Source organism: Neopelma chrysocephalum, unplaced genomic scaffold, assembly GCF_003984885.1.
Source record: "Neopelma chrysocephalum unplaced genomic scaffold, ASM398488v2 Primary Assembly neopelma1_347, whole genome shotgun sequence".
Classification (NCBI taxonomy): domain Eukaryota; kingdom Metazoa; phylum Chordata; class Aves; order Passeriformes; family Pipridae; genus Neopelma; species Neopelma chrysocephalum.
Window position 1 is genome coordinate 464,703 of NW_020898011.1, and position 27,743 is coordinate 492,445.

Here is a 27,743-nt window from a genome sequence, read left to right on the forward strand (position 1 = left end):
GGGATTTGCTGAAATAGGAGAAAACTGCCCAGGAATTTCAAGTATTCACTTTGATACTGTCAGTGCAGCCTCTCTTCCTTCAGCAAACTTGGGCAGGAGTTTAAGGTTGGACTTGATCTTGGAGCTCTTCCCAACCTGGGTGATTCTGTGTGTGTTGGGGTGTCCTGTGCAGGGCCAGGGGTTGGACTGGATGATCCTTGTGGGTCCCTTTCAACTCAGGATATTCTGTGATTCCATGATTCTCTAATTCGTCACAATTTTAAATCAATATTTTCAAACATTTTCTGATCACTTAATAGGCACTTTACAACAAAGTGCACCCCAGGTTTCCTGGTTTGGATTTGCTTTCCCATCACCACTAACAGCCTAAAGCAGAAGCAAAGATCCCAACTGTCAAAAAACACTTAAGACAATAAAAATAATGGACCTTTGCTTTTCTGTTCTCCACTGCTTCCTCCCCAAACTGGCAGCAATGTGGATAATCCAGGGTAGAATGTCAACTTAATGCACCAAACCACCTTTATTCAAAGCATCTTAAATGGACATGATTTCCTTCTCAAGTGTGAGTGAGAATTGCTTATATTTTCCTTACAAAAACATTCTTGAAATTGTCAAATCATCCCTTTCATCATTACAACACAATCAAGTCTTCAGCCTTGCAGATGACTCAAAGTTTTAGCAACGTAATTTCAAGAAACACATCCAATCTTCTTCAAGAACCTCCCACCCTCCCAAGCTCTATGGGCACATTCCTAACTAACCTACACAAACAGGTAACTAAACGACATTTTCTGGGAAAATTATCCAAGCCACGTTAGGAAAACTAGATTTTTCCAGCTTACGTGTAGGCCAACGTGGCACTGAAATGCTTCTTAATGTAGGTTTCCAAGACAGGATTAAAATGTTGAAATTTTCTGTCAGCAATCAGTCCAATGATAAATACCTGAAAATACAGCAGAATTATTGTGCTATTCTAAGAAAAAAAATCATCTTGCATTTTGTCCAGTCACCTTTCTTTTCAGAGAAGACACATTACAAATACTAAAAACGCAGCCTCTGGCTCCTGATTATCCTCCCAATATATAAATATTCTTCTTCCCTGTGAAAACTCCTTGATTATAACTAAGTTTTCTGTTCTAAGCACAGATTTTCTGTTTCTGTCCTGAATTCTGCTGTTCATCCACTAAAACAACTGGATTTGACTGCTCCCTTATTTTCTGGGGGGATGACATGATGTAATCCAACCCTCCTTGGATAAAGTCCAACTGAACCTTCAAATATAACATTTGAATTAAATAATAATTAACAGTTAAGATCTTTTTCATTAGTAAACTTTATTCCATCATTTACACCGTGTTTGTTGCATTTATTCACCATTTCAGCACCTACATTTCATCCATCCCCAATGCAAACTTACCAAAGCATCAAACACTAAAGTGTCAAAGGTGTCGCTCTCTGAATTCTCCATCATGATGTTAAAAAGTGCATCCAATGTATCTTGAAGAAACTACAAATAAATAGACAGTTCATCAGATTTTAAAAGAAAAATTACAATTCGGATTTTGAAAAAGCTTCTACAGCTATATTTGCTTTCCTTTGCACTTTTTACAAAGATTAAAAGTTAGCCAAAAAAAAGAAAGCTTCACATGTTTTCTTTTCAGTAAATTATTTTTTAGTGAAGTTGATTATCTATATTTACATCATCACTCAAAGAGAAAAAAAAAAGTCAGAAACCACACTTGGTACAGCTGAACAAGGAGTTTAATCTATTATAGTGAATCAACAAAACGTATTTCCAAACTCCAGATCCAGCACAGAGTCACCAGGATCATGCATTGCTGAAAATGTCATGTTTCAGAGCACAAACCAGACAAGCAACTGAGTCTCATGCCAATAAATCCAATCATCCTCAGCAGCTTCGGAGCTGAGCAAGGGAAGGCTCACAGCACATCCCTTCTCAGGGCTGCACCCCCTCAGAGCCACAATTCCCAACGGGATCACACGTGCAGGCATGGGAAGCAGAGCACACAACCTGCTGCCCCAGCCCCAAACCTACGGAGCAATGTCTTCACCACCCCCTGGGCTGGGCACCCTCATCTGTGCAACACGAAAGGAAAAGCAGATTAGTGTTGGGGGCTCCAGGCAAGCAAAGGGAGAAAAGCTGTTTTACACCTGTGTAATTCCTGGGTTTCTTCCCAGTGACAGCCAGTGATCCACACACAGCCCAGAGATACTCATCAGGGTTATCAGCACAGGGTTCTGTGTCTGAGCAGTTTGTTCCTCCAGCTGACACAAAAAGGCTCCCAAGGCACAGTAAAGGATGGATCACAGCCTCAGTTAGGAATAGTTGTGGTTGAGGAAGGAGGATTGTTCTGGGCTCCAGTGAATCACAGAATAACAGAATGGTTTTGGTTGGAAAGGACCTTAAAGATCATCTTGTTCTACTATCCCTGCCATGGGCAGGGACACCTTCCACCAGCCCAGGTTGCTCCAAGCCCTGTCCAACCTGGCCTTGGACAATTCCAGGGATGGAGGAGCCACAGCTTCTCTGGGCAACCTGTGCCAGGGCCTCACCACCCTCCCAGGGAAGTAAAATGAAGCAAAAATAGTTTCTGCCTTCTAGACGAGAAAGGTGCAGTTGGGGAAGAACATCTCAACCAGCAGAAGCAAACTGATTCCTGAGATTGCAGCTACAAAGAGAGGTTATATACCCTGTGGGAGAGATGGAAAATCAGCCTGACTCTCAGCTGCCTCCTTTAAAAATGTCTATCTGTGCAATGGGTCTTCTGGATCAAACATGATCCACCTGATCTAATAAATCTACAATTAAATGTCAGGATTTAACCTCAATAAAGCAACTGAATGCCAAACTCAAACCAAGTGAATACAGCCACAATTCATGCTACTAATATTTGAGGATGAAAAACCAGAAAAAACAAAATTCTGGCAGCTCATTTTAGACTTCAGTCCTGGGGGAGATCCAGGTCATAATTTCACTACAGGATTTGGGGGCAAAAAAACCCCCAGTTGCTTTCCCGCGGTCTCGTTTGCTCCATTAAAGACGTGCAGTTAAAGCACATTAAAGGTTGGACTCCATGGTCTGAAGGTTGAACTCACTGATCTTAAGAGGTCTTTTCCAACCTAAATGATTCTGCAATTCTAAATGACTCTGTGATTTAACCAGCTGGCAGGAAGGATAGAGTAAAGCACAGTTCTGAGCCTTGACAGAAGTTCCTCTTTGGTTTGAAGAGAAGTTGTACTCTCAGGTCCCACACACGGAGCCCCCTTGAATCCAAAGGATGGTTGGAAGGCCTTGTCATGACTGATCAAGTCTCCATTTCACATTTAAGGTATCAAATACTGACTTTCATTAGCAGAGTTCAAGTTTTAAATCTGTTCCCAAGGACTTGATGTTACAGCAAGAAGGGCACAGAGCAGATGCCTGTGCTGTGTGAAGTGGCAGGACAACATTTCTCAGGTAGCATGAATAATTTCTAGACTATTAGTTTACATTCTCATATTCTAAAGACTCTCTGCACAAATGGAGCTGAAACCTCTGGGAAAGGGAGATAACATTGACTGTATCCACAGTGTATGGAAGCTGTAAATCACAGAATGAGTATCTTGGCTCATCTCTATTTAGCAATAAATGAACACCAGTAGGCAAAGGCCTTTTACTGGGAATTTTAAGAAACAGTCTAACAGAAAATATGAATATGTTTTATCACATCAATACTTTAATATACATAGACTGCACCATGTATTTAAAAACCTGAAGGACAAAAAAAGCTGGAGGAATAGAAAGGAACAGTTACAAACTACATATTGCAACAGAGCAGGCTACACAAAGATCCTGTGACAGATGGATAATGTAAACAGTGGTCTTCTAAAAAAAAAAAAAAAGCATAAAAATGGTGATGGGAGCAATATTAAACATTCCCTCTTCTGTCCTATGCATGAATCCAGTTCTGCTCAGATCCCTGTGCAACAGAGAGAAGGGAATATCATCCCATGAGTCCTCAGCACGTGCCAGCTGGAGAACTTCCTGATACTGCTTTCACTTAAACCTCATTTGTGCTGCATCCTGATGAAATCCCCGACCCCCATCCCACAGTAACCTGCCACACCCCCTCAGGTGTCACATTTGGAGAAGAGGGAAAATCACAGATGACAGAGCCATGACAATGTTTGGCAGGAGCCAGTACCAGTGTCAAGTGTGCTCCTGTCAAATGAGCCACAACAGGTAGAACCTTCCTGAAAACCAGATCGTGTGAGATCCCACTTTCACCACCCTCAGCAAGGAACATCAGCATTCCCAGATGGTTGAAGTTACTCCAAGCTGAAGCATTCATTATGCTCCTATGAACCAAATAAAAATCCACTGATGTAAGGAAACAACACTCCAGGCCCTTAAGGGTCACCTGTCCCCAATACATCTTTTGACACTCTTTCAGACTTGATTTATTACAACACATTCAATAAAGTCCCAGCCTACCCTTTTCCACAGCTTATGTAGCTCTCTACAGTCACTCATGGCCTTGGCAAATGTAAATAACTTGGCTCAGCTAAATATTTCCAGAAGAAGTACTTTAAAAACAAAAAAATAACAGCAACACACAGTAGGATTGCATTGCACATCCATATATTAAAAACACATTTAATATCACCATATAAGAATTCCAAGATGTTCTAATCTTGCAAAGAAACATCTCTTTTGCCTTCATGCATCTGTATATAAAAATTGACCAAAGTGCTAAAAAAACCAAACTCAATCTTCAGAAATGTGCATTTTCTGTGTGTTTTATCAGTCCTCAACATCTAAAATGTTTTGTGAGGGCAGGGAGAGAGGCATCAGCCTCCTGAAGGCTGAGATACCTGGCTGCAATTTAATATGCAAGTGAGGTTGAGGGGCAGAGTGTGGGGAAACAAATACCTCAAAATAAGGGATTCAGGAAAATTATGATGCCAAGTTTATTTTTAAAGAAACAAAATTTCTTTTTAAAGAAATGAACTTGTTACCTTAACCACTTCACCACCATCGACTTTCATCAGCTGCTTCAAGTTCTGCTGCAGCAGGTTCGTGTTAGATCTCCACTTCAGAAGTCCCAAGAGATCAACTAGGAATAAGAAAACCAATTATATCATGCAGGATAATTACCTTCCCTCACTCTCCATAACCACATTCAGGACAAACAGTTTTACCTCCTTACCTCAGCCTTTTCCACTGGACAACAACATATTTCTGGTGTGCTCTGACACTGCAGAAAACTTGTACAATCCTTCTACCGTGACAGAACTCTGAAAGGCTTTCAGAAAAGCAGCCAGCTTTTGAAATATCAGCATGAAAATCTAGGCCAAGGAAGTCTGGTCCCTGGGTTTTAATTTGTTGTACACAACAGTTGTGTATTTTGAAAAAGATGCCAAAATGAAATTAGTCAGCCACCAACACAGTCATATCTACAGGGCAGTGACTCTCCCAGCTTTAATGTTTCCAGCTTCTTTGCTCTCACTGAATAAACTGAAAAGAAAATAAGGCACAATGCAAGGCAAACAGTTGCAAACTAAATGAATTCAGTGGAAAGCCGTGTGATGAATAATTGCTGGGTTGCTCTCAAGTGATGGACACTGAGGGTACAGATCAGATCATGCAAATGGGCTTATCCCCAGAGTCTGCATTATTAAGATCCTGTCACTTAAACATTCCCTGAGAAATAAGGGAATACAGAAGGCAAGCTCTCCCTATTAGTCATTTTTAAAGTTTCCTTCAGGGAAAACTCCAGAGGAACTCACAGTTGGGGTTCCCCTACAAAGCAGCAGCACATTGGTAAATATTAACACCCACACTGGAGCCCCGGTGAGAAAAACCCACCCCAGCATCTGCTGAGAGGCTGAACTGACCACAGACTCAAAACCCCCATGTTCATCCTACCAGACCAGCCTCAGGGAAAAAATCCTCCCTGCCCCATGAAAGGTCAGTTTTTGGCACAAAACAAACCAGCAGTAAGTCAGGCTCAGGAGAAGCCTTCAATAGAAGACTGAACTCGATCATCTTCGAGGTCTCTTCCAAACTAAATAATTTATTACTTTAATTTAAAGATTGCCTGTCTTCAGTTCAGCCCCTGGATCACTACTGCACATGAACCACCTCCCAAAATGGTTCATAGTAGGTGAATTCTGCCCAAAGTAACAAATCAGGCAGTTTCTCTGAACCACTATCTCCTCACTTCTTTTATTCAGAATTCCAAAGTAACTAGCACAATGTTTACCAAGGCATGAATCTGCAGAGTATTTTCTGGAAATTATCTGCAGAGACCCAAAGCAGCTGCTATATTTTCCCAAAATCTTTCTTTCTAAGCAGTAAATAAAATGATTTCCAGTGGAAAGGACTGCACATCTCCTTGGATAGTCTCCTCTCTCAGCAGCACTCAAACCAAGCCTTCTCATCATCTCTTTGGGAACAGAAACAGTGTTTTACCACATTAAAGCTTTGAACAATCCAAGTCCCCCATTACCCCATTTTTTTTCAATATATCCTACAAGTCTATAGCCTGAACCCAAAGTCTTAGAAACTCAACATTAACAGAAAAATTCCTTCTGGAAGGAAAGCAAAGATGCCTCCATGAGTTATCCAAATTGTTTCATGAGTATATTTATGTCAGTTTTCCACCACTGAATTTGGCTCCAGTCTGACTTCTAACAAGGTATCAGCTTGACAGAAGAAATGATCTGAACAAAAGCCAGCCCACAGACAATCTCCAAACAGCATCATGGATTGCCCCAAGAAAACAAATCCACGTGTACTCTCAGCGTGATGACAGAGCAAATGCTAAATGAATATACATATGTGAACAGAAAAGGTCAGTGCAGCCCAACTTCCAGGAAGAGAAAAATAAAATACAGAGTACAGAAAAAATGGGCATTCACTCTATTAGTGCAAGGACTAACCCCAGCAAAGTCAGTGAATCCCACTCTTTTTGTAGGTCTGTGTAAGGTAATACAGTGAAAGAATGCAGTAAATAAGAATATTGCAGTCAGCCCAGGTCAAGTGAAATGTGAGATTAGAAAACATCAGGAAGAAGACAGAACAAGATCACCCAGAGAAGCTGTGGCTGCCCCAGCCCTGCAAGTGTCCAAGGCCAGGTTGGACAGGGCTTGGAGCCACCTGGGATGGTGGGAGGTGTCCCTGCCCATGGCAGGGGGTGGCACTGGATTGGCTTTAAAGTCCTTTACAACTCAAATCAGTCTGGGATTCTGTGATTTCCAACTGCAAACATCCAGAATGCCAAGTACTCAAGAACAACTTTGCTTTATTAATGGGTTTTATTATTATATTGACTCCATATGAGATTGTCCTTTGCACAGCAGTTACAGTTGGAAGAAAACAGCCCAAGTTCCTGGTTACCTACTTTCCTTGACCTGTATCCATGCAAAGGTTTCCCTACAGATGTATCCAAATTCTTCTCAAAGCCCACTCACTGCAGTTAGATAATATTCCACTCACATTAAATTTCCACCCATTCTTTGAAATTATCTTTCTTCTTTAACATTTGATTTTCCATTTTTGACTTTTATTTTAATCCTATACTTACAGCTTCACTTTTTATGCCACTACAGCACCTGAATTTGTCACACTGTGTGTTGGTTTGGGGTTTTTTCAACTATCAATTGTGCTGACTTAGCCAAATTCCTCTCAACTGTTTTCCAAAAGCCTGGTCTCCTTGGTTCCTCAAAGCCCTGACTCCAGTAGTAACAGCCACTATTATCTAGAGGTTTGAGTCCTTCAGGCAGAAAAGAAAACACAGAAATTCTCTGAATAAGCCTTAAAGGTGCCCTGGATCCTTCACCACAGCAAATCCATGGGGAGAGCACCAGCTCCTGGCTACTGATAAACAGAACATTTTTCCAGCAATATCAGTTTCTATTCCCAACATCCTGTTAATAAAAGGACATCCATCCTGTTAGTCCTGGAAGAGGCACCACCAGGATTTACTTCCACAGGCCCTGGGGGTATGGGCTTCTCCTCTTTGTCTGACATCACTATTCCTCCTAAAAATTCAATGTAAAATCCAGGAAAAGGCCACGGAATGTGCTGCTCTAATATATTTTGCCTCAAATCACTGACAACTGCTCAAGTTAATTAAGTAGATATTTCATATATTGCTCTCTCTCAAAAAAAAAAAAAAAAGCTGAATTCTTACCAGTTTCTTATTTTGGAGACTAACGAAAAGCAACATTAATAACTTTAAAGATTATAGAGAACTGAAGGACTTTGCACCATCAAATACCACGCAGAAAAAGCAAAGTGATTTATTCACATACTTTCAGAATTACTAAAATTTAGTCTTAAAGCCAATTCTACGATACTTGCAGGGGGGAAGAAAGAACTATTATAGATGAGCAAAAGGAGAAAAATGTGTTTTGGCTGAATATTTTGCTAAATGAGGATAATCATGTGTTTTTACTGACTTATTTTTAAGAAAATTATAGGAATATTATTAAACAACAATTTTACAAAATTTAAAATCGGCCTCAGAAATTGTCCCGTGAAGAGCACTGCCAACTTTCAGATGAAAACACATACTTGAGGGAGGAATTTAATGATGATTTTTTTGTTTGCTTCTTTTCTAAACTGCTCAAGGACATGTGGTGATCTTGTTTAACAGTGTCACAATACTTTGAAGAAAAGACAAGGCAACTTGGAGGAAAAGTTTCACAGACAACATAATTAACAGCAACACTAAACAAAGATCAGACCTTCAAAGCAAACTACATGTAAATTAAGGCTGAAAACAATGCTCAGTCTTAATTTTAACAACAGTGCTGTGAAGGCAACATCAATATATTGATCACCATGAAATACTTCTAATTACTAACAAGCACCAGGGAAGACTGAGGGGGAAAACAACACCAATATCACAAAAAGCAGCTCAATCCCACGTGCTGGTTCCTGTGTTCCACAGCCCCAGTGTGTTGCTGTGGAGCTACGACCCCATCTTTGCTCTGAAATCCTAAAACCATATCCCAATTTTTTGTTAAATGCCCTCTCAGGCTCCGAGCCTGCCAGGCTGCAGTGGATCCGATGTGCCCTGAATGTGAAACACTCGGGAAGCGCCGCTGGAAACACCGCAATAAACTCGGAGTTGCCTCCGAAGTCGTACCAGAACAGCGGCATTCCCTGCCAGTGGCATTCCCTCTGGACACAGGGAAACTCATTAATGTGCCAATCTCATCGTTATTCCCACCCACCCACCCCATCCCAAGCTTCCCTCGTGCACAAGCTCAACTCCCAGCTGATCCATCCCCTCTCCTGAGTCACGACAGAACGATCCGGTTCCCTGGAATGACTCACTCCTGGCTCAATGACCCACCCACACTCCCAGTCTGCTGCTGGAGCAGCCACGAGAACAAGGGATCACTCCATGGCAACCAAGCACAAAAATTACACAGAGGGCACAGTCTGCAAATGTGAAATATTTGCTTTGGTGGCTGCCATCAGCTTTGACTTCCCCAGCCTTTGGATGCACTGAGCCAGCTGACAAATACACAGGAAAAATGTAGAGAAAGCAAGTTTTATTTAAAAGCAGCAAAATATGCCAACTCCACTGCTGGCAGACTGTGTTCCTGTGTGAACCTAAGAGTGACCCCCATGCAACACATTCTCATGTTCACATCCCTTCTGCATGAGAGGAGAAAACATCAGAGCTTTCTTCAGGTGTAAGATCTGGGTATTGCACCTTGGAAATAACATAAACCAGCTTATTTGGGAGCAGAGTTGTGATATCACCTCCTCTTGAAAGCAAACTCAAACTCTCCCTTAGTGCTATCATTGCAAGGAAAAGTGCAATGCCACAGAGCCTGTTTGCAGTGTGCTTCAGGATGAAAGTCTCAGCTATATGGCAAACAGGATCCCTGTTCCCAGTTAACTTGGGATTCTTCTGTTTGCTCAGAGACTTTTACTGCTTTAAAGCAAAACAAAAGGCTGGATAACACACAAACTCAGGAGATGCTTTTGCTGCACCCAGACAATGTAATTCAAGACAAACAACCACCATCCACTTACAGAGGAAGGGGGATGGAGAAGGCAGGGAAGTCAGCACACAGAACCCAACTCCTGCTGTGAGGAGCAGAAGCTCCAGCAGTTCCATGAACTCACCATTCTGGGTAAGTTTTGTTGAACAAACTAGAGTAGAAATCTGGAAAGAGTCTTTGCTGATGGTGCAGCTCCCAAGGTTCTGCATGCTCTTCCCTGTTGCTGAGTGTCCCTTTTCCTCCAGTTCAATTTTGGTGGAAGGCAGACTCAGATACGTTGAGGCATCCTCCAGCTTCTTGGCTTCTGCCTGCAGTGATGTTTTAAACACAACATGAGGAAAATATCTAGTAAAAACCTTGGTAATAATAAAATTTTAACATTTACAGTGGATTTTAGGTTTGGAGCTATTCAGTGGGTCTTGAACAACAGAAATTTAGCACCAAGATAAGAGACAAGATGTGATTTTCTAAAAGGGCTACAGAAGTAACTTCTCCCAACCCACACAGAACTAAGTAACAAGTGCCTTTGAAATTAAAACATGCCCAGAAAAAACATATTCAAGTTTTAATCCTCAATCTGCCACACACACAAACTGCACAGTACTTGCTATTTAGTGGTTTGATCTACAGAACAGTCTAGAACATATTTCTGGGGAATTCTGCAACAGAAGTCAGTCAGTAGAGCTATGGAAAGTCAAAATCCTACCTTGTAAACTATAAGGTCATGTTCTCCATCTCTCAGAGTTGTCCCATCATATCTCATGAGCTTCACAAATGCCAGGGCAAATATTTTCTCAGATTTATCTTTGGCTGTTATAAAAAGAAAAAAGACAAACCACCACATAATTAAGTATTTGATACTTCTACAAACAGTACACCTAAATCTCAAAGATGGGGGTGATCATAGCAAAGATTCTCCCATGAACAAAGTGTACAAGGAATTAGGAGAGTCTTCTAAACACGAGATAGAACCAAAAAAAAATGCAAAAGAAACACATAAGTTGACCACACCAACAGTAACCAGATGCTTCATATTTCTGTATTATCTGTTCTTTCCAAAAGCTTAATTAAGGCAACTTTTTTAAAAATAAAACTGCAACGTGACACATTTAGAAAGTTCAGGTTTTTTAGAAGAATGGCAGTGTTTGGAAGCAAGAATGAGGACTTAAAGACCAGCACCGAGGATGTCAGGGCACAGAGCCCTGACAACAGACATTTGAAGGGGGAATATGAGGTGCAAAACAGAAACTGGATCCATAATTACACAGCTGAAGTGCCTAAGCTTCTGAAAACTGACCCACTCTACAGCAACATGAACTAGAAAATGCATTGTTTGCTCTCATTGTTCAAAACCAACTGTCAAAAGTTAAATAAAAACAAAGCAACAGGACAAGTAGAGATCATAGAGTTAAGAAGTAAAACCAGAAGGAAAGTGCAATCAACCTGAGACAGCCCAAGGAGCCTGTGAGAAAGCCCTGCAGCCCTAAGGGACAACCTCTTTTTATTATTTAGACTGTGGCCAACCTAAATATTTGAGTCATAAAGACACTTCTAACTCTACTAATTTGTAGCACACAATCATAATTTTGACACTTATGACACTGACTTTGGCACATTGTTTTCCCTAGCAACTATCATCCTCTGAATCAAGTAAATATTTTATTAATCAAACTTCTTAATCCCAAAGTCTTTAATTTCTGATGCTAAGTTAACTGTAAACTCTTTCACATTCCCACTGTTAAATATTTTTACTACTCCCTACCCGTCTACCTCTAAGAGATACAATCCCACAACCCCTATGAGTTACTAATGGAAAGATTTATTCCATTAGTAATAAACTCCATTTACTCCTTTTCATCTGATTTGGAGAAAACAACGGTCAATAAAGGAAAAACTTGCTGTGGACAGGTAAGAGCGAGGAAGGCGTAAAGCAAAAAAAAAGCATAAAATAAGCAGGCAAGAAACTTTATCCTGCACTAAAATTGCAACAGTCAGTTACAGCTTGGGAATGTTGTGCCTATTTGAGGAGATTTTGGCACCTGTGACAAGAGCCATAACGAAGAGGTTGAGTTACTCACAGTCCTGTGACGATCGGTGGCGGAAGGTGAACCTCAAGTGGCTGCGGTTCACGTCCTCGATGGGGATTGCAACCTTCACACGTCAGGAGAGAGGATAGAGGAAGGAAACGGTCAGTACAGCACCCAAAATCTCACCTAGATATCTTCCAGCAAGACACCTGGCACTTCCAAACAGATTAATGTTTAAAAATCCCAGCAGAACATCTGGGTTTCTGCCACTTTCTGTCCACAGACGCGACAATGGCACCTCTGGACTCAAAACAACGTTGTGGGGAGTAGCTCTATGTCCATTCTCAGCACACAGACCCTCCTCCCACTGCCTACAGCCAGACAGGATGGATTTTATGCAGCCAACATCAGCCTCCTCTGTAATATCTAAATTTGGCATTGAAGTGAAAAGGTCATTAGCCAAGGAAATGGACCAAGCTTAAAGCACAATCAGCCAGATCCCAAAACAGTGATGAGTTCAATGCTATGGCAACTGTGTTTTAATCTTAATATCCTGCTTCTCTAGGTCAGTTCCATGGAAATAGAGCAAACCATTCCTAAAGAGATGTTGGAGGGCCCCCACAACAGTTGACCAAAGGATGAAATAAAATCCAATATGCAATAAAAGTCAAAGCCTTCCTTAGCTGAACTATTCCTTGTCCTGCTAAACACAACTACCAGCACTGAATCTCCCCAGGTTTGTTTCTCAAGCCTTCTCACTGAAATATATATTTAATGCATATTAACACACAGAGGAAGTTATTTTAAGAGTTTATATACCTTCACAGTCTCAAACCAGCGAGGCTGCTTTACTTGGTAATAGATCACTGACTTGTACTCTGAGATGGCTTCATCACCAGCACCAGGAAAAATAACACTCTTCAAAACACAAACAAAAGGGAAAGTGTTTGTATGTCTCAAACTCCTCTTTTTCATTCAAACAAACAAAAAAAAAATCAGTGAAGTAGGTCAAAATAAGACAGAATGGCTCTTGCTCAAAGCTCCTCATGAAATGAATATCAAAGGACATCACTGATATGGCAAGATGTATTTAATTATGACAAAGGAGCAAGTGTGGTTGAAAATAAAAATTGGGACTTCAGCTGACAAATACAGAAAAAGATGTAGAAAAGGCTTAAACAGATATGTATCAAAATCAAAACCCCCAGACACTAAATACTTTAATACCTCTAATCTCTTGCCATCTTCATCATAAACAGACACTGTAACTTCCACATTCTTTGCTGTGGTTTTACTGCCTTTGTCAAAATCTCCCTGAACCAAGGTGACATAGATGTCATTCCGAACATCACCTGAAAGGCAGAGCAAAGCACAAAGTAATTCACAATTTTCACAGTAAACTCAGTGATTTGTGAAACCAGTGACACACAGAAACAACAATCAATCCCACTTACACATGGCAAAACATTTAAAACACCAGTTCCATCTGTTTTAGTTTTACACAATTTTCACTATCCATTTGAAAGAATGAGTTTCCACAGAGTTGTAAATTTAGCCCATGCACAGGTATTTTGCAATTTAAAAATATCTAACAGCCTACAGAGTTCTGTTTAACTTGTTACACTGGGAAGTGGTTTGATGTTTTCACTGGTTTGGGGGAGGGCTGTTTTTAGCTTTATGTCTTAAAATGCTCTTCAGCTACATCCCAATTCAATTGAAATTTTGAAAATTAACTGGGGAAACAAGGGATTTCCAATGATTTCACGAGGCAGATGGTTTATTTGCCAACATATGATCAAAACAAGGTGCTGAGGTACTTCCACCATACGGGATAGAGAGTAAAACATCTGACAAACACATCTGTCAGCAACCACAGGGAGACCTGGCACTGGGATGGGCTTTGGAAACATCTCATGGATCCTCTAGAGTCCATCAATCTGAGGAGGACAGGGCAGGGTTCTGCTCTTGCTTGTGGCAGGTTTTATTTTGAGAAGCACCACGTTCCATTTCGTGGGGTTTTTTTTTTTTGGTAAACACCTGAAATAAACATCCTCTGAATGCACACATTAAATAAAGATGATACAGCTTCCTTTCAAATACATTCTCTAAATCTGGCACAAACCTTAAGAGACTTGCATATCTCTAAATCAAGCCTGTTCCTCCGAAACTGTTTCAGGTTTGGATTCATCACAAGAGATAAGTTTTACATGTGCCCTTGCTTTGGGGATGATACAAAGCGTGCACTTTGTATAATTTTTTTTCACTGGAAAAAAAAAGGAGAATTTCCACAGCCACTGGGATTTCATGTCTTTTTGGAGGGAGTGGTACTTTCATTTATTGATGCAGCACAAGTGGCAGGTATTACTAAATATTTTACATTTATTGGAGACAAAATCTTTTGATGACCCATTTTTTCTAATGTGCAACATACGTCAAATTCTTTATTTTTTCATTTCCCCCCAAACTTTCCACACGTACAGACATTTAAAGCAGGTTAAAATATAACAAAGCATTAATTCATACTGGCTTACCAGGCATAATAATCTCAGGAAAGCCCATTTTCCGAGCCACAGCTGTTGACCTGTCCACTAAGTGTGGAAACTCCTTCCTAATCTGATGGATATCTCCTGGAAGAAGTTTCAAAGTCACCCACAAACCTGTTGTGTAAAAAAACCCACAATTATTAAACTGATGGGATTTATTCCTAGTTACTAAAGATTTCTTTTTACAATTTGAAAAAAAATGTAAGAACATTAAAATAATTAAGACACTTTAAGATAACATTTAGGACACAAAGTATTTTAAAACACTCAAAAAAAATCCTGCCACTTCAAGCAAAATATGAGTGAAGCACACATAAGCATGTCTGATTATGTTCCAGTGTTTCTAATGAAACTGAACTGGAAAAAAGAACAGAGGCAACAATGATTTGCATGGAAAAATAAAGTATTATAACCAAGGAATACCAGCAGATCCCTACCCCAAAATGATTCATCACCACCACCCCATAAGTTGTTTTTACTGCTCTGTGCACAGAGAAATCTACAGCATCAGCTTTGCACAGCTGATATTTTTCTCTTCAGAAGCAAAAGAAGCCACTAAAAAGCTGCTGCTTTGCCAAACTAACATCAAGCATACTTGGTACAGTAAAAAGAAAGATGCCAAAATGGAAAAAACCCATAAAAATAAAAAAAAACCCCAACCTCAAAAAAGTCTTTCACTTGGTAAAGTAACTGGCAATCAAGTTTAAGCATGAAATAATCACAGCAGCAATTTGCAGAGGAAAATCCTCAAATTAAAATCTATGAAAAACACCCCAAAAATATTCATCTATGAAACAAATTGTGGGTTATGCTGTACCATAATTAACTGTACATTCATTTTGTACACAGTTGGCAGCTTGCTGCCTCCTCTGTGTTATCTCTGTAAAAGGCTCTGTGCTGACTTGCTGCCAGAGATGGTTCTGACAGCAGCTATTTCACCAAACAGCAACTGTACCTGCACTGACTGGGTAAGGAACAACTCAATCTTTCCCTCTTTGCTTGGGCATTTTTTTTTTTTTTAGGGAAAGAATCTGAAATGAATCCAAAAAGCTGAAATGTTTCCTCCTTTCTGATACACACTGGCTGTATGTGAAAACAAGGGGAGGAAAAGCAGATCTAAATTTTCCTCTTTAGCTAAAGGATAATTCAAAAATAAGATTCAATCTACATTCAAAAATGTAGATTTTTATCTGCTATTAATTAGTTTAAAAAAAAAAAAAACAGGAAAAAGTATATAATCTTCCTTGGGTCTCTTGTGCAGATATGGCTTAAGTGATACAGTGAAACACAGTGTTTGGGGAAAACTCTGCATTAGTTTGCATAACTCTGTATTAATCCAGAATCCCAGGAAAATATTGAAGCCAGTAATAACTGGAGAGATCATGAAGTTTTGTATACACACAAGAATAAACCAACCCAGACTTGAGAAGCTGAGTTTCATGTCAGCTGTGTACGCTGAATTCTGAGCAGCCCCTAAGAGAAGGTACCACTGAAGGTCTGAGAGGGCTTGGGCTCCATCCTCACCACCTGCAGGCTCAGGTGGGGGCAGTGCTGCAGGAACAATGCCCTGGTCTTCCTGGGAGGGAGCCAAATGTTCCAAGTGCAGCTGCAGAGTGGAAAAATAGGGCAAAGGAAGAGAATATATTTCTTCCTTCGACATGAGGAGGCCAAAATCCACAGCTCAAGGGCACAACGGCCAACTTCTGAGTCGTAATTTCCAGCATGGAATCACAGAATTGCTCAGGTTGGAAGGGACCTCTGGAGATCATGCAGTCCAACCCCCCTGCCAAGGCAGGGTCACCCAGAGCAGGTGACACCAGAACACATCCACGTGGGTTTGGAATGTCTCCAGAGAGGGAGACTCCACAGCCTCCCTGGGCAGCTGTCCCAGTGCTCTGCCGCCCTCAATGGAAGGAAGATCTTCCTCATGTTGAGGTGGGACTTCTTGTGTTTTAGTTTATGGCTGTAACTCCTCATCCTGTCACTGGGCACCACTGAGAAGAGTCTGACACCATGCTCTGACACCCCTTGGAGATATTTATATGGACTGATGAGATCCCATCTCAGTCTTCTCTGCTCCAGACTAAACAGGCCCAGCTCCCACAGTCTCTCCTCATAAGAGAGATGCTCCAGACCCCTCATCATCTCTGTGGCCTCCAATCTCTCCAGTAGAGACATAAAGACATCCAAGACATGAACAGTGATACAACCTGTAGAGTCAACATGGGGCAGGGGGAAAAGATGTAGGGCAGGGAGGGGTATCAGAACGAGCCCTGAAGGTGGGAAGAGAGGAACAAGCCGTGCCAACACTTTTTCTGTCACCAAAGAGCAGTGAACAAGCAAAATTCAAATAATCATCATGTTGCAAATCAGGAGATGAGCAGTTTTAGGCACAGGAGTGTAGATAAAGAAGGGCACCTACCCTGACCCTTGTGGTTGACTTCTTTAGCAGCAATCACTTTGTTTATAACAGTCTGAAGGAAATCATTCTCCCCTGCCACCCTGGGTGAAAAACGGGATGATATGTTCAGCTGCTTGTGTCGAATGGCGTCATCCAACGCTAGCCTGGAGGATGCACATGACGACCAACACCAGGAAACAAAGGGGCACAGAAAACCAGAAGTCACAGTGACAAGGGAACACAAAAGATCGTATCATAGTTGTGACAAAGAGTGTTTATTAGTCAACGCAAGACAGAGGACAGGAAAGGTGACAAGAAAGACAGAGGAAGATCATTAATCAGAAGAACGCTGGTCTACCAGAGAGTACAGCACACCTGCCATGTTACTGCTCCCCTCGGGGACATGCACAGACCCAATGCCCTCCTCCATGAGCAGAGGAAGGTCTCCCACCTCAGAACCCCCAGTAAAGCAGTGAAAACCTACACAGGCAGTTTTCCCTTTAATATAAATACAAATATACAACAGGCTGGCCCTGCAACACCTGTGAGGTCACCTCTGCCATTCCACAGGTAAAGCAGCAGTGCAGGGTGTCTGAAGGAAAAGCTACCATAAATCTCACAGAAAAAGGAGGAGAAAAGCAGATAACCCAAACATTCTGTTAAACTTGGGGAATAAATGGAAAGATGGGAGCTATAAATAAACAGCAGCATTAAGTGGCATTGAAGTAATCTCGCCAAGTGCTTTTGACAGCCATTGTGTCGGTGGCTAGTGAATGAATACAAACAAACAAAGATGTGAAAACAGAATTGTGTGTGGTACAACAGAAACAAAGCATGGAATGAGGAGAAAAATGTGGCTCATATGAACAGCATAAGCCTATGTTAGAAAAAATTACACCAGTGCTTAGCGTGCAACTCCATGTTATTCATGTTTTTTGGAACATACTTTTTCAGAAGAATGTTTTAATTTATCACAGGGGGAAAGAAAAAAATCACATTGTACATCTTTTCCAAAAATCTGATTTGTCTACACAGAAAAAAATAAATCAGTGTTAATGGAGCAGAAAACTAGATGTTCCATTAGCATCCACTTTGATACACAAATGTTCATTTTCATTGCTTACTTCCACACTCGCTAAAAAATAAACTTGCTATTGTTTACCTCGCAATAAACATATGCTACTCTTCCCTAAAAACCTCCGTTTTCCTTGCAAAATGGAATTGTACTTTGATTTTCTCATTAACACCTTCTGCAGCACCTGCACGTCTTGCTGTCTTCTCACCAGCCCTACACCTTCAAACCACAAGGGCTTCCTGAATTAGGCCTATTTTTCAAAATAAAGTTGATTTGAGATAACATTATTTCAAGCTTCCTTTCTTTTTAATATTATTAAACCCCGTCTGAATACCATTAGTGTATTAATCAAGGAACTTAGGTCCCATAACTATGTTTTGCCTTTTGGAACAGATGGCACTCCAGCATTTCCCACAATGGGAAAACTAAACACCCATATTTTATGCACTTTTATTTGCCTTATCCTTCTACCTTTCCTTGCTTCATGGAACAATAAAAACCCCTATGATCTATGGATGGAACAGAGTATTTCCCACACATTCTCACTTGTTAATAAGCTTTTGCTTCTAAAAGCAGTTTCTCTGCACATATCTATATATCCCATGTCAACAAGCTCAGAGTCAGTGTGGGAAGGTCTGTGGTTTAAGATAAGTAGAATTAAGACCAAGTCTGTGTAGACATTGGTCTGATTCTGTGAGCAGGTGTGTCCAGCAGACAACCTCTCCCTCACCAACTACCAAAATATTTTAAGGTTTCTGGTAAAAGTCTTGCATGATAAAGTTGAATTATGAGAATATACTGCAGGAGGTTTATCAAGCCATCCTTCAAATCCCCAGTTTTTGTTTCGATTCTCATTACTGTGGCTACGAAATTTTATCTCCTACCAAGGAAAAGACAAATGTTATCATTTACTAAATCCACAGAAGTCACCTGCACTGGATGTTGGTAACACTGCTAGTCTTTATCCATCTCAGGCAGAGATAAACTCAAAATGAACTTATTTAAGTGTTTCACCTCTTATACATTATCACCCTGACATCTTTAAATAAAAACAAAACAATGCCGCAAAACTGGGAAAGCAGGTTTTAAACTCAAACTTAAAATACCCCAAAAGTTATGACTAATGGGAAATAATCAAGAAGATATATTAGCAAGCACTACTCAAGATAAAATACCTCACTAAATAAATTAATTTCAGAATATCAACTGCTTTTTAAAAATCAAAGTTGAATTCTTAATATTTTCCCTTCTGCTATTCTTTAAACTCTTTCCTACTTACGGTTGGAATGGGATGAAGTGCTGCTTGTCCTCATCATCAACCTTCCCGTTAATTATGTCAGTAACATCCATCACTGCAAAGAAAAACAAAGGGTACTGAATTAAGGGATCAACGTGGGAAGAGGGGGGCAGAGGGAATACCCTGGGGCACTAGGAGCAACAGAACAACCCAGAAGAGGGACAGAATTATTAACTATGTAATCTCAGAATTTTCCTATGGAACAACAACACATTGCAAATAACCTTTGGCACCTCTGACACAAGTCCTGGAAGCTACAGTAATTTCTTTGATAGATCAGTCTGATTACATTTGGAACAACTCAAACTCCTGTGGTGTTGTATAAACTCACACACCCAATTTCTGAGCAAGACATGATGTGGACAGATCCAGCACCGTTACCTGCCACCCCAAAAGGTCTCCGCAGTCCGGACGTGAGTTTCCTGGTGTTGTTGTCCCTCAGCTCCATTCTGCCAACTCTTACAATCTGACACACAAAACTGATTTTCTCCCTCTTCAGGTCTTTGCTGCCCAGGTCCTAGAAAGAGTAGTTTCACCAGGTTACTTCATAATAATAAGGATTTCAAGTTCCATTTCAGTAGGCAGAAGGTTTGTTGCTCAGAATTTGCCTTCACTGTGTGCAAGCCTCTGGCACCAGGGCAAAGTGTTTTTGTTATAGTACATAATTATTTTTTTTTATTTATTTCATAGAACAACAGAATCACAGAATGGTCTGGGTTGGAAGGGATCCTAAAGACCATCTTGTTCCACCCCCTGCCATGGGCAGGGACACCTTCCACTAGCCCAGGTTGTTCCAAACCCTGTCCAACCTGGCCTTGGACACTTCCAGGGATCCAGGGGCAGCCACAGCTTCTCTGGGCAACCTGTGCCAGGGCTTCACCATCCTCAGACTTCTGTGTAAATTAATTGCTTTGGAGGCCAAACCATTTCTAATGTGTTAAAATTTCTAAGAGCAGTTTCAGTTTTAGCCTGGTGTTGAGAACGTTTAGTGGATCACTTATGGGAAACGTCTCACGTGAGTCTTTGCCAGCATAGAATTCCTGACTGGTTTGGGTTGGAAGGGACCTTAAAGTTCATCCTGTTCCAACCCCTGCCATGGGCAGGGACACCTTCCACTAGGCCAGGTTGCTCCAAGCCCCGTTCTATCCAGCCTTGGACACTTCCAGGGATGGGGCAGCCACAGTTTCTCTGGGCAACCTGTGCCAGGGCCTCACCACCCTCACGGGGAAGAATCCCTTCCCAATATCCCATCTAACCCTACCCTCTGGCACTTTGAAGCCATTCCCCCTTGTCCTGTCCCTCCATGCCTTTGTCCAAAGTCCCTCTCCAGGCTTTTTTTGCAGGAAGCCGCACTCCCAGCAGAGGTAACCCCACACAGATCGTGTCCCCCCCGTCACTCCCCGGCTCTGACGGGAGCGCCCTCAGCGCAGGCCGCACTCACGGTGAACACGGCGCGCAGGTTGTGCAGCCTGTCGATGTCCTTGGGCAGCCCGCAGCTCGACCAGCGCACCAAGTAGTTTTCACTGAAAAAAAACCCAGTACTCTGAGATTTATTTTTTTTTTATTTCATAGAACAACAGAATCACGGAATGGTTTGGGTTGGAAGGGATCTTAAAGACCATCTTGTTCCACCCCCTGCCATGGGCAGGGACACCTTCCACTATCTCAGGTTGTTCCAAGCCCCATCCAACCTGGCCTTGGACACTTCCAGGGATGGGGCAGCCACAGCTTCTCTGGGCAACCTGTGCTAGGGCTTCCCCACCCTCACAGGGAACAGTTTCTTCCCAATATCCCATCTAAACCTGCCCTCCTTCAGCTTAAAGTCATTTTCCCCTTGTCCTATCACTGCATGCCCTTTAACATAAGCAGATAAAATCAACTTCAGAAGACTCTTTTAAACCCCATCTGCTTATCCTGAACAAGTGAATATGCAGTGGAGAGCTGCCCATTTCCCTTAGTGTATATTATTTTTATAAAGCAAACAACTTCTCAGCAACAGAGTGTGAGAATTTCTGCAGCTCAGGGAGGGCTCATACCTTGCCCGTGTGTTCACCTCTCACATGAGATCTGCTCTTGGGGAACCACAGGACAGCCTGATGAGGAACAGCACAACCCTGAAACTCAGATGTACCCAGGGACTTGCCTATGCTTTCCACAGAAATTTGACTTTCATGAGCCCTAAAACTACCTCACTACTATAACTGAGTAAGCACAGCTTAGGGGTTACACTGAGGAGTGCACTAACCTGATAAATTTTGATTCCAGTGGATCATACAGAGACATGAGGACTTCAGCATCTTCTCCTATTTTACAGACCACATTTTTTAAATTTACAAATAAAGCAAAGGAAGGGGTGGCAGCAAACTTGGCTTGTCTGTTGATATCAATATTCTGTTTCTGAGACTGCAATTCAAGAACAGAAGAAAATAAAGTTTAACTCAACCTAACAGATATTCTACTGCTATAAAACTTTCCTAAAACCTTTCAGACAGAAGAAGGGTTTTTTTGTTAAGTGTCTACTTCTTGATCTTTGTTTATATCAGGATTTATGACAGTGTTTTCTGGATCTGTCTTCAAGTGCCACACCATAAGGAGACAGTAAAAGAAAAAAAACCAGGGAAGAGAGATGTCTTCAGTTATTAAAAAGAGAGTTAAACATATGGAGGAAAAAATAGAGCCTCGAATATACTCGATAAAACCCAGAAAGTTTGTTCCTTGCTTTGCCTGCTGTTTTTCTGACAGGTACAGAGCACCAAGACAGACAGGAAAGGAAACAGCACAATTTCTACTTCTCACAAACTTACACATCTCGACCATAAATTCTACTAAATCCCTTAAAGGAAGATTAAAAAACAACCTAAGACAGATAAGTTCTTTACAAAATGTTTAAGCCTGATAACACTTCACAAAAATATGAAATTCCTCATTTGCAATGCTAAAAACAACAGTCATCCAATTAGTTTACAGTCATATGTTGAAAGGGAAAAGCCACAGTGCTCAGTATATCTTACTTTTTCCTCCTGTAGCCTCTCTTCAACTTGCTTGGAAGCTATTTCATGTGCTCTGAAAAGGCTAATGGTGCTGGTCTGCTCTGGGTCTAAAATGTTGCCATCTTCATCTCTAACCACCAGATCTAAATCAAGAATTCTAAACAAACAAGAAAATACGCTTGTGAATTAACAGTGCTCAAATAAAGGTTTAAAAATCACCTACCAAGTGTTTAACTTGTACACCTGACATATGAGAGAAAAACACATTATCTGATACATGATAATGTAATTTAACATGTCACCAGCACTGGAGATAAGCATTCCTGGCTGGAAATCACTTATTCCCACAGCACAGAGAGAACTGATGTAAACGAAACAGCAGAAAAGCTGGGGAAGTAATTTCTTAAACAACTAAATTTGTGAGAGATTTTGTCTCATTCTCTGATTCATCCAACAACCACTGATAAACCAACCACTACAGTCCCACCACAGGCAGTTCCTTTCATCCCATCCCACTCCACCTTCTCCTCCAAAGCAGCAAATTCCTGTTTTACCCAAACCCTACGAGATCCGAGCAGCCATGAATTGTTTCCCTTTATTTAAAGCAGAAGCCAGATTTGTGTCAGCAGAGTGTCAACATCCACGATTACCTTCTGCAGAGAGAAAGGTTTCTGCCATGATCAAAACCAGTCTTAGGACAGGCCTTTCACATTTTTCCAGGTTAGTACAGTGCTGGCAGCAGAACCAAGGATTAAAAAAAAAATCAGGCCCTCTCCCTAACACTGACCTTCTCATCTCCATCCCAATCCACTGGGTCCCTATTTTCTCCTTCTAACTCTGCACTCAGCTCTCACAATGGAGCTGCTGTAACTGTGGGTTTGAAATGTTTGATCAATGAGCTTAAATCAAATTTGCTGTGTCTGATAATTCACTCAGAGGTTGGTGGTTTATCTGAAAGTAAATCCCCTTTGGACAGAACCCCAAAGCACTTAAAGAACAGGAGCTGTGGCAGCCAAAGATGAGTTTCATGGACTTAAAGGATCCCTCCTCATCCCTCCTTGCACAGAGGGAGACTTGGAGGTGTTAAAGTCTGGAGCACGGTCAAAACACAAACCCCTCCAATTAATTGCACTGAATTAATTCAAGGGGAGAGAAACATCACTCAAGTTGCAGAGTGAAAGCAGAAGATTTTTAAGCAACACCTCCCAAGCTCTGCTCTGTAACTGGTTGCAGCCACCATGAAACTCAAACATCCCTGGAATATTAAGCTCCCAGATGAATTTTTTTAGCGAGAAAACAGTTTCATCATTGAAAGCAAACAGAAAAGCAGCCAAAACAGTCTTGCTCCTCCCTACTACTGTTTCCTGGACAGCAGCCACAGCAGGGGATACACCCACTGAGCACTTGGGCTGGAACTGCCAGTCCTCCAGGGTCCTTCCATAGGAGGAACTGCCTGGAGCAGAGGAAATGGTACCTCAGGAATTCAGGGAAAGGCTCATCACCCGGCCTACAACACCAATGGGACAAAAACGTTTGCACAGACTGTCAAATAAGTCAAAGCAAACACTTTGATTCAATTCCTTTGTTTCATCCTTTAACTTGCAAATGATGCTTGGAAAAAATCTGGATTTTTTTTTTCCTAAGTGTCCCAGTTACAGATTTTTGCAACCGAACAAAAAAAAGATGTTTTCACAACAAAATTACCTGACCCAATTTCAGAAAGATATTAAAAATACAGATTCCTAAGGCCACTTTTACTTCCTCAGTTATTCTGACAACATGCTGTAAAAAACTTTTTGGCTGTATTTATAGAAACAAATCTTATTTACAAATCAGTATTTCACAAATCAGGAAAAGGCTGGGTATGATTAGAACACATTTAGAATGGTTTGGGTTGGAAAGGACCTTAAAGATCATTTTGTATTTATAAAACAAATAATGAATTCTCTGTCTGGACACTGAAATCACCATTCATGCCTCTTTCAGACACAGTAAATGTAGGACTATTAGAAACATATGTTATCTTTCAGTTGTGAGTATTTACTCAGAAGTTGGAATTCACCTCCCTCCTGCACCCCCCAGAGAACATTCTGATCACTTAATTAGTCCATCAGAACATCATGAATATAAAGCACAGCACAAGATGTTCCATTGTATTTGAAGGCTGAGCATCTGGAGGTTATTCAAAGTAACTTTTACCAACTCCTTGGACAGATGGTAAAATACAGTAGCCAAACAAATAATACCAACAACATCTGGTTAATTGTGTACAGAGGTACAGCCGTCCATATCTTGGATTATAAATGATAATTACCAACTGAATGCAGTCACTGAGTATTTTTTTAATTTTTTTTTTAAATCACAGCTTTTGCTGATAAAGTGCACAAACAAATACTGCAGATTTGGCAGTTCTTAAGGAATTTAACACAAATAGCTAAAATCTGATGAGATATGTACATCACAAAGGATTTAAAGACTGGTTTGGTGAAAACTTTTTCAGTCCCCAGGTGTGCAGGACTACAGGATCCCACAGAATGGGTAGGATTGGAAGGGAGCACTACAACACTCTCTCAGTGTTCAATACACTGCTTCAAATAATGTCCTGACTGAAGTGCAACACGAGATTTCTCATTTTTTATCAAAATGGAAAGTTATAACTGTATAGACAACTTTTATTTTAAAAAATCATGCTTAAATCCAGACTGTTTGCAGAGAGAATACGTTACTAAAATATCTAACGCACGCAAACTACAGGTTTTGGTCAATATTTTCTTCCCAACTTCAACAGATACTTTCTTTTATGAAATCTGTCTGTTAATCTTCTGCTACCAGCTGGATACCATGGAAATAGAGGAACACTGAGCTAAATGATGCTTCTGAGCCAAATCCTTCACCATCACATTAAGCTGAGTGACTCCAGGGCACACACAGCTGGTGGTGCTGAGAGGGCCACAACTGTTTGTGCTGCAGAAGCAAGTGGAGTTTAAGTTATATTTTGAATGGAAGCAAAACTTGCACTTTTGAATTGCCCTTAAAAATAACAAATTGATAATATCATCACAAGAGAGATATATGGATTCCACTTTACATATTATAAAGATGCTGCATCAACTTCGATTAACAGAGCTGTTAATATACAACTATCACATCTCCATAAATACAGGAATAAAAGCACAAAAACTTGGAAAATACCGTTCACAAACCTGTTGCCATAATCAATTTTGGCAGTCACTTTCTTTTTCAGTTCTTTGAGCTCATCTTGGGGCAGAGTCCCAGACAGGATTTGGGATCTCCACTCAATGAGATCATAAATCATGTGCCTCACGTTGCGGAACATTTCCCTGTTATCCTGCTGTTTGGAGGGAAAAGAGGGGCAGAAGTTAGTTTTGAAGCCCTTTTAAACACACAGAATTAATTGCAATTATAAAACATGAATTTAAAGGGTAAAAGTCCACAACAGCTCTAAAAGGGGAGCTTAATTTTTTTATAGCACAGAACACCGAATACAGAGAGTCTGACGTTCAGCTTTAGGGCTCTAAATAGGTGTAAAAGTTTGTGTTTATGACACCTTAAAACCTGGGTCATGATGTATTCAGGCATTTGAGGGGAATATTCACAGGTAACTTTATTCAATGACTCTCTGTCCTGATCAGAACAGGACTAAAAATGGTTCATTTTAACAGCAAGAGGCTCAAGTTCTGCAAAAGTCCATCTGCAACAGATTGGAGAATCCTTCCCCTCCCTAGTTAAACCTTCAGAACAACACTTTAAAATCCCTCAGGGTGCAAAGTCAAGTACATCAGTATCTTACAAGTCCACAGGTAACAGCTAAAGGACAGTGAAAAACCAGGAAAACATTAAACCTCATAGGAAGTTAAATACCTAAATTATTTTTAAAGCCTGGAACTTTAAACAGTGCCAGCAGTACATAAAAACTTCACTTGGAAACACTCAGCTAACCTAGGAATAATTAAATAATTACAATAAAATTCCCCACTATATATAAGAGATAAAGAAAAACTGCAGAAGATGCAGGAAAAGAACATAATGATTCCAAGGCTCTGGGAAAAAGGATATCTAACTGTGAAACTTAAAGACTTCAGTCTGTTCAGATTATCCAAAAGCTGCCTTGATTATAGTGGGAGAACCTTCACAGAGAGAAAATACCCATTATTAAAAGCTCTGTAATGTAGCAGAGAAAGACACAACAGGCACATATGGCTGGGAGCTAAATACAGACAAATCCAAATGGGAAAGTGGTTCCTGATTTTCAATGCTGCAGGCAATCATAGACTGGGGAGAGGGAAAACATGCCACGTCCTCTGCTTTGTGGAAATGAAAGCTGAGTATCCACTCAATATTTAAACTCGAATTACAAACTGAATAAAGGCATAAATGTGCCCATTTAATGGTTTTTGATATGCAAGATATGGACAACATGGAATGTCTGTGTAGTCTGCAGATTGCCCAGTCTGAAACCAGCTACCTCCAGTAAAACAAAGCTCCCCTGATAACACAATCCCACTGCTCCAGTGCTCTTTCTGGCAGCTGATCTCATGCAATCAATCCAACAGATATCCTTGAGATACAAACTCATGAAGTGATCTACCTACCCAGAGTAAAGCTGTAACAGGGACTGGAACCCTTTCGGCACCACCTGAACTCAAAATTATCAGCAAAGCACTGAAGTATTGTTTATGATGAATCACATTCCTGGAATGGTTTGGGTTGGAAGAGACCTTAAAGCTCGTCCAGTTCCACCCCCTGCCATGGGCAGAGACACCTTCCACTAGCCCAGGTTGATCCAAGCCCCATCCAACCTGGCCTTGGACACTTCCAGGGATGGGGCAGCCACAGCTTCTCTTGGCAAACTGACAGGGGTTGCCTTGAATTTTTCCCTAAAATCCAATGTAAACCTACTCCCTGTCAGTTTGAAGCCATTCCCCCTTTTCCTGTCACTCCATGCCCTTGCAAATAGTCTCTCCCCATCTTTCTTGTGGGTTCCCTTCAGGTCCCAGAAGGTCACAATAATATTTCACCCCAAAGCTTTCTCTTTTCCAAGCTCCCAATTCTCTCAGCCTTTCCTGTAGGAGAGATGCTTCAACACTCTAATCAACTTCATGACCTCTTCTGGACTCACTCCAAAAGGTGTAGCTGCCACATGTGTTCATGGAAATAAATGGCTGACAAATGAGATGTTAAAAATTCACAGCAAGGAGAATATTTACTACTAAAAAAAGCACACACGTCATGGGAAGAAAACTCCTAACAATGTTTCTCTGCTGTTGCTTCTTTCCTATTATATGAGCACTGCAATGAGGTCTTGTGTGGTTCAGAAAGCAGCATTTCTCTGACATTAGGAAATACCAGACTTCATACTC

At 40.9% G+C, this 27,743-nt stretch overlaps 1 protein-coding gene across 2 annotated transcripts in view; it reads right to left on the reverse strand.

Annotated features, from left to right (window-relative positions):
- The window catches only part of DOCK1 (dedicator of cytokinesis 1), a 280,931-nt gene that overhangs the window by 219,385 nt on the left and 33,803 nt on the right, over positions 1-27,743 (reverse strand). The window contains exons 6-21 of one of the 2 annotated variants that reach the window (XM_027705622.1): positions 25,566-25,714; positions 22,384-22,519; positions 21,618-21,775; positions 20,814-20,895; positions 19,754-19,889; positions 19,355-19,427; positions 17,022-17,101; positions 14,588-14,713; positions 13,284-13,408; positions 12,876-12,974; positions 12,108-12,180; positions 10,736-10,839; positions 10,154-10,337; positions 5,020-5,117; positions 1,418-1,507; positions 843-943 (exon numbers count right to left, since the gene is read on the reverse strand). In XM_027705622.1, coding sequence (XP_027561423.1) covers positions 843-943; positions 1,418-1,507; positions 5,020-5,117; positions 10,154-10,337; positions 10,736-10,839; positions 12,108-12,180; positions 12,876-12,974; positions 13,284-13,408; positions 14,588-14,713; positions 17,022-17,101; positions 19,355-19,427; positions 19,754-19,889; positions 20,814-20,895; positions 21,618-21,775; positions 22,384-22,519; positions 25,566-25,714 — 1,814 coding nt within the window. Of the gene's footprint in view, positions 1-842; positions 944-1,417; positions 1,508-5,019; positions 5,118-10,153; positions 10,338-10,735; positions 10,840-12,107; positions 12,181-12,875; positions 12,975-13,283; positions 13,409-14,587; positions 14,714-17,021; positions 17,165-19,354; positions 19,428-19,753; positions 19,890-20,813; positions 20,896-21,617; positions 21,776-22,383; positions 22,520-25,565; positions 25,715-27,743 lie in introns of both variants that reach the window. The other variant, XM_027705621.1, reaches the window with a different exon arrangement.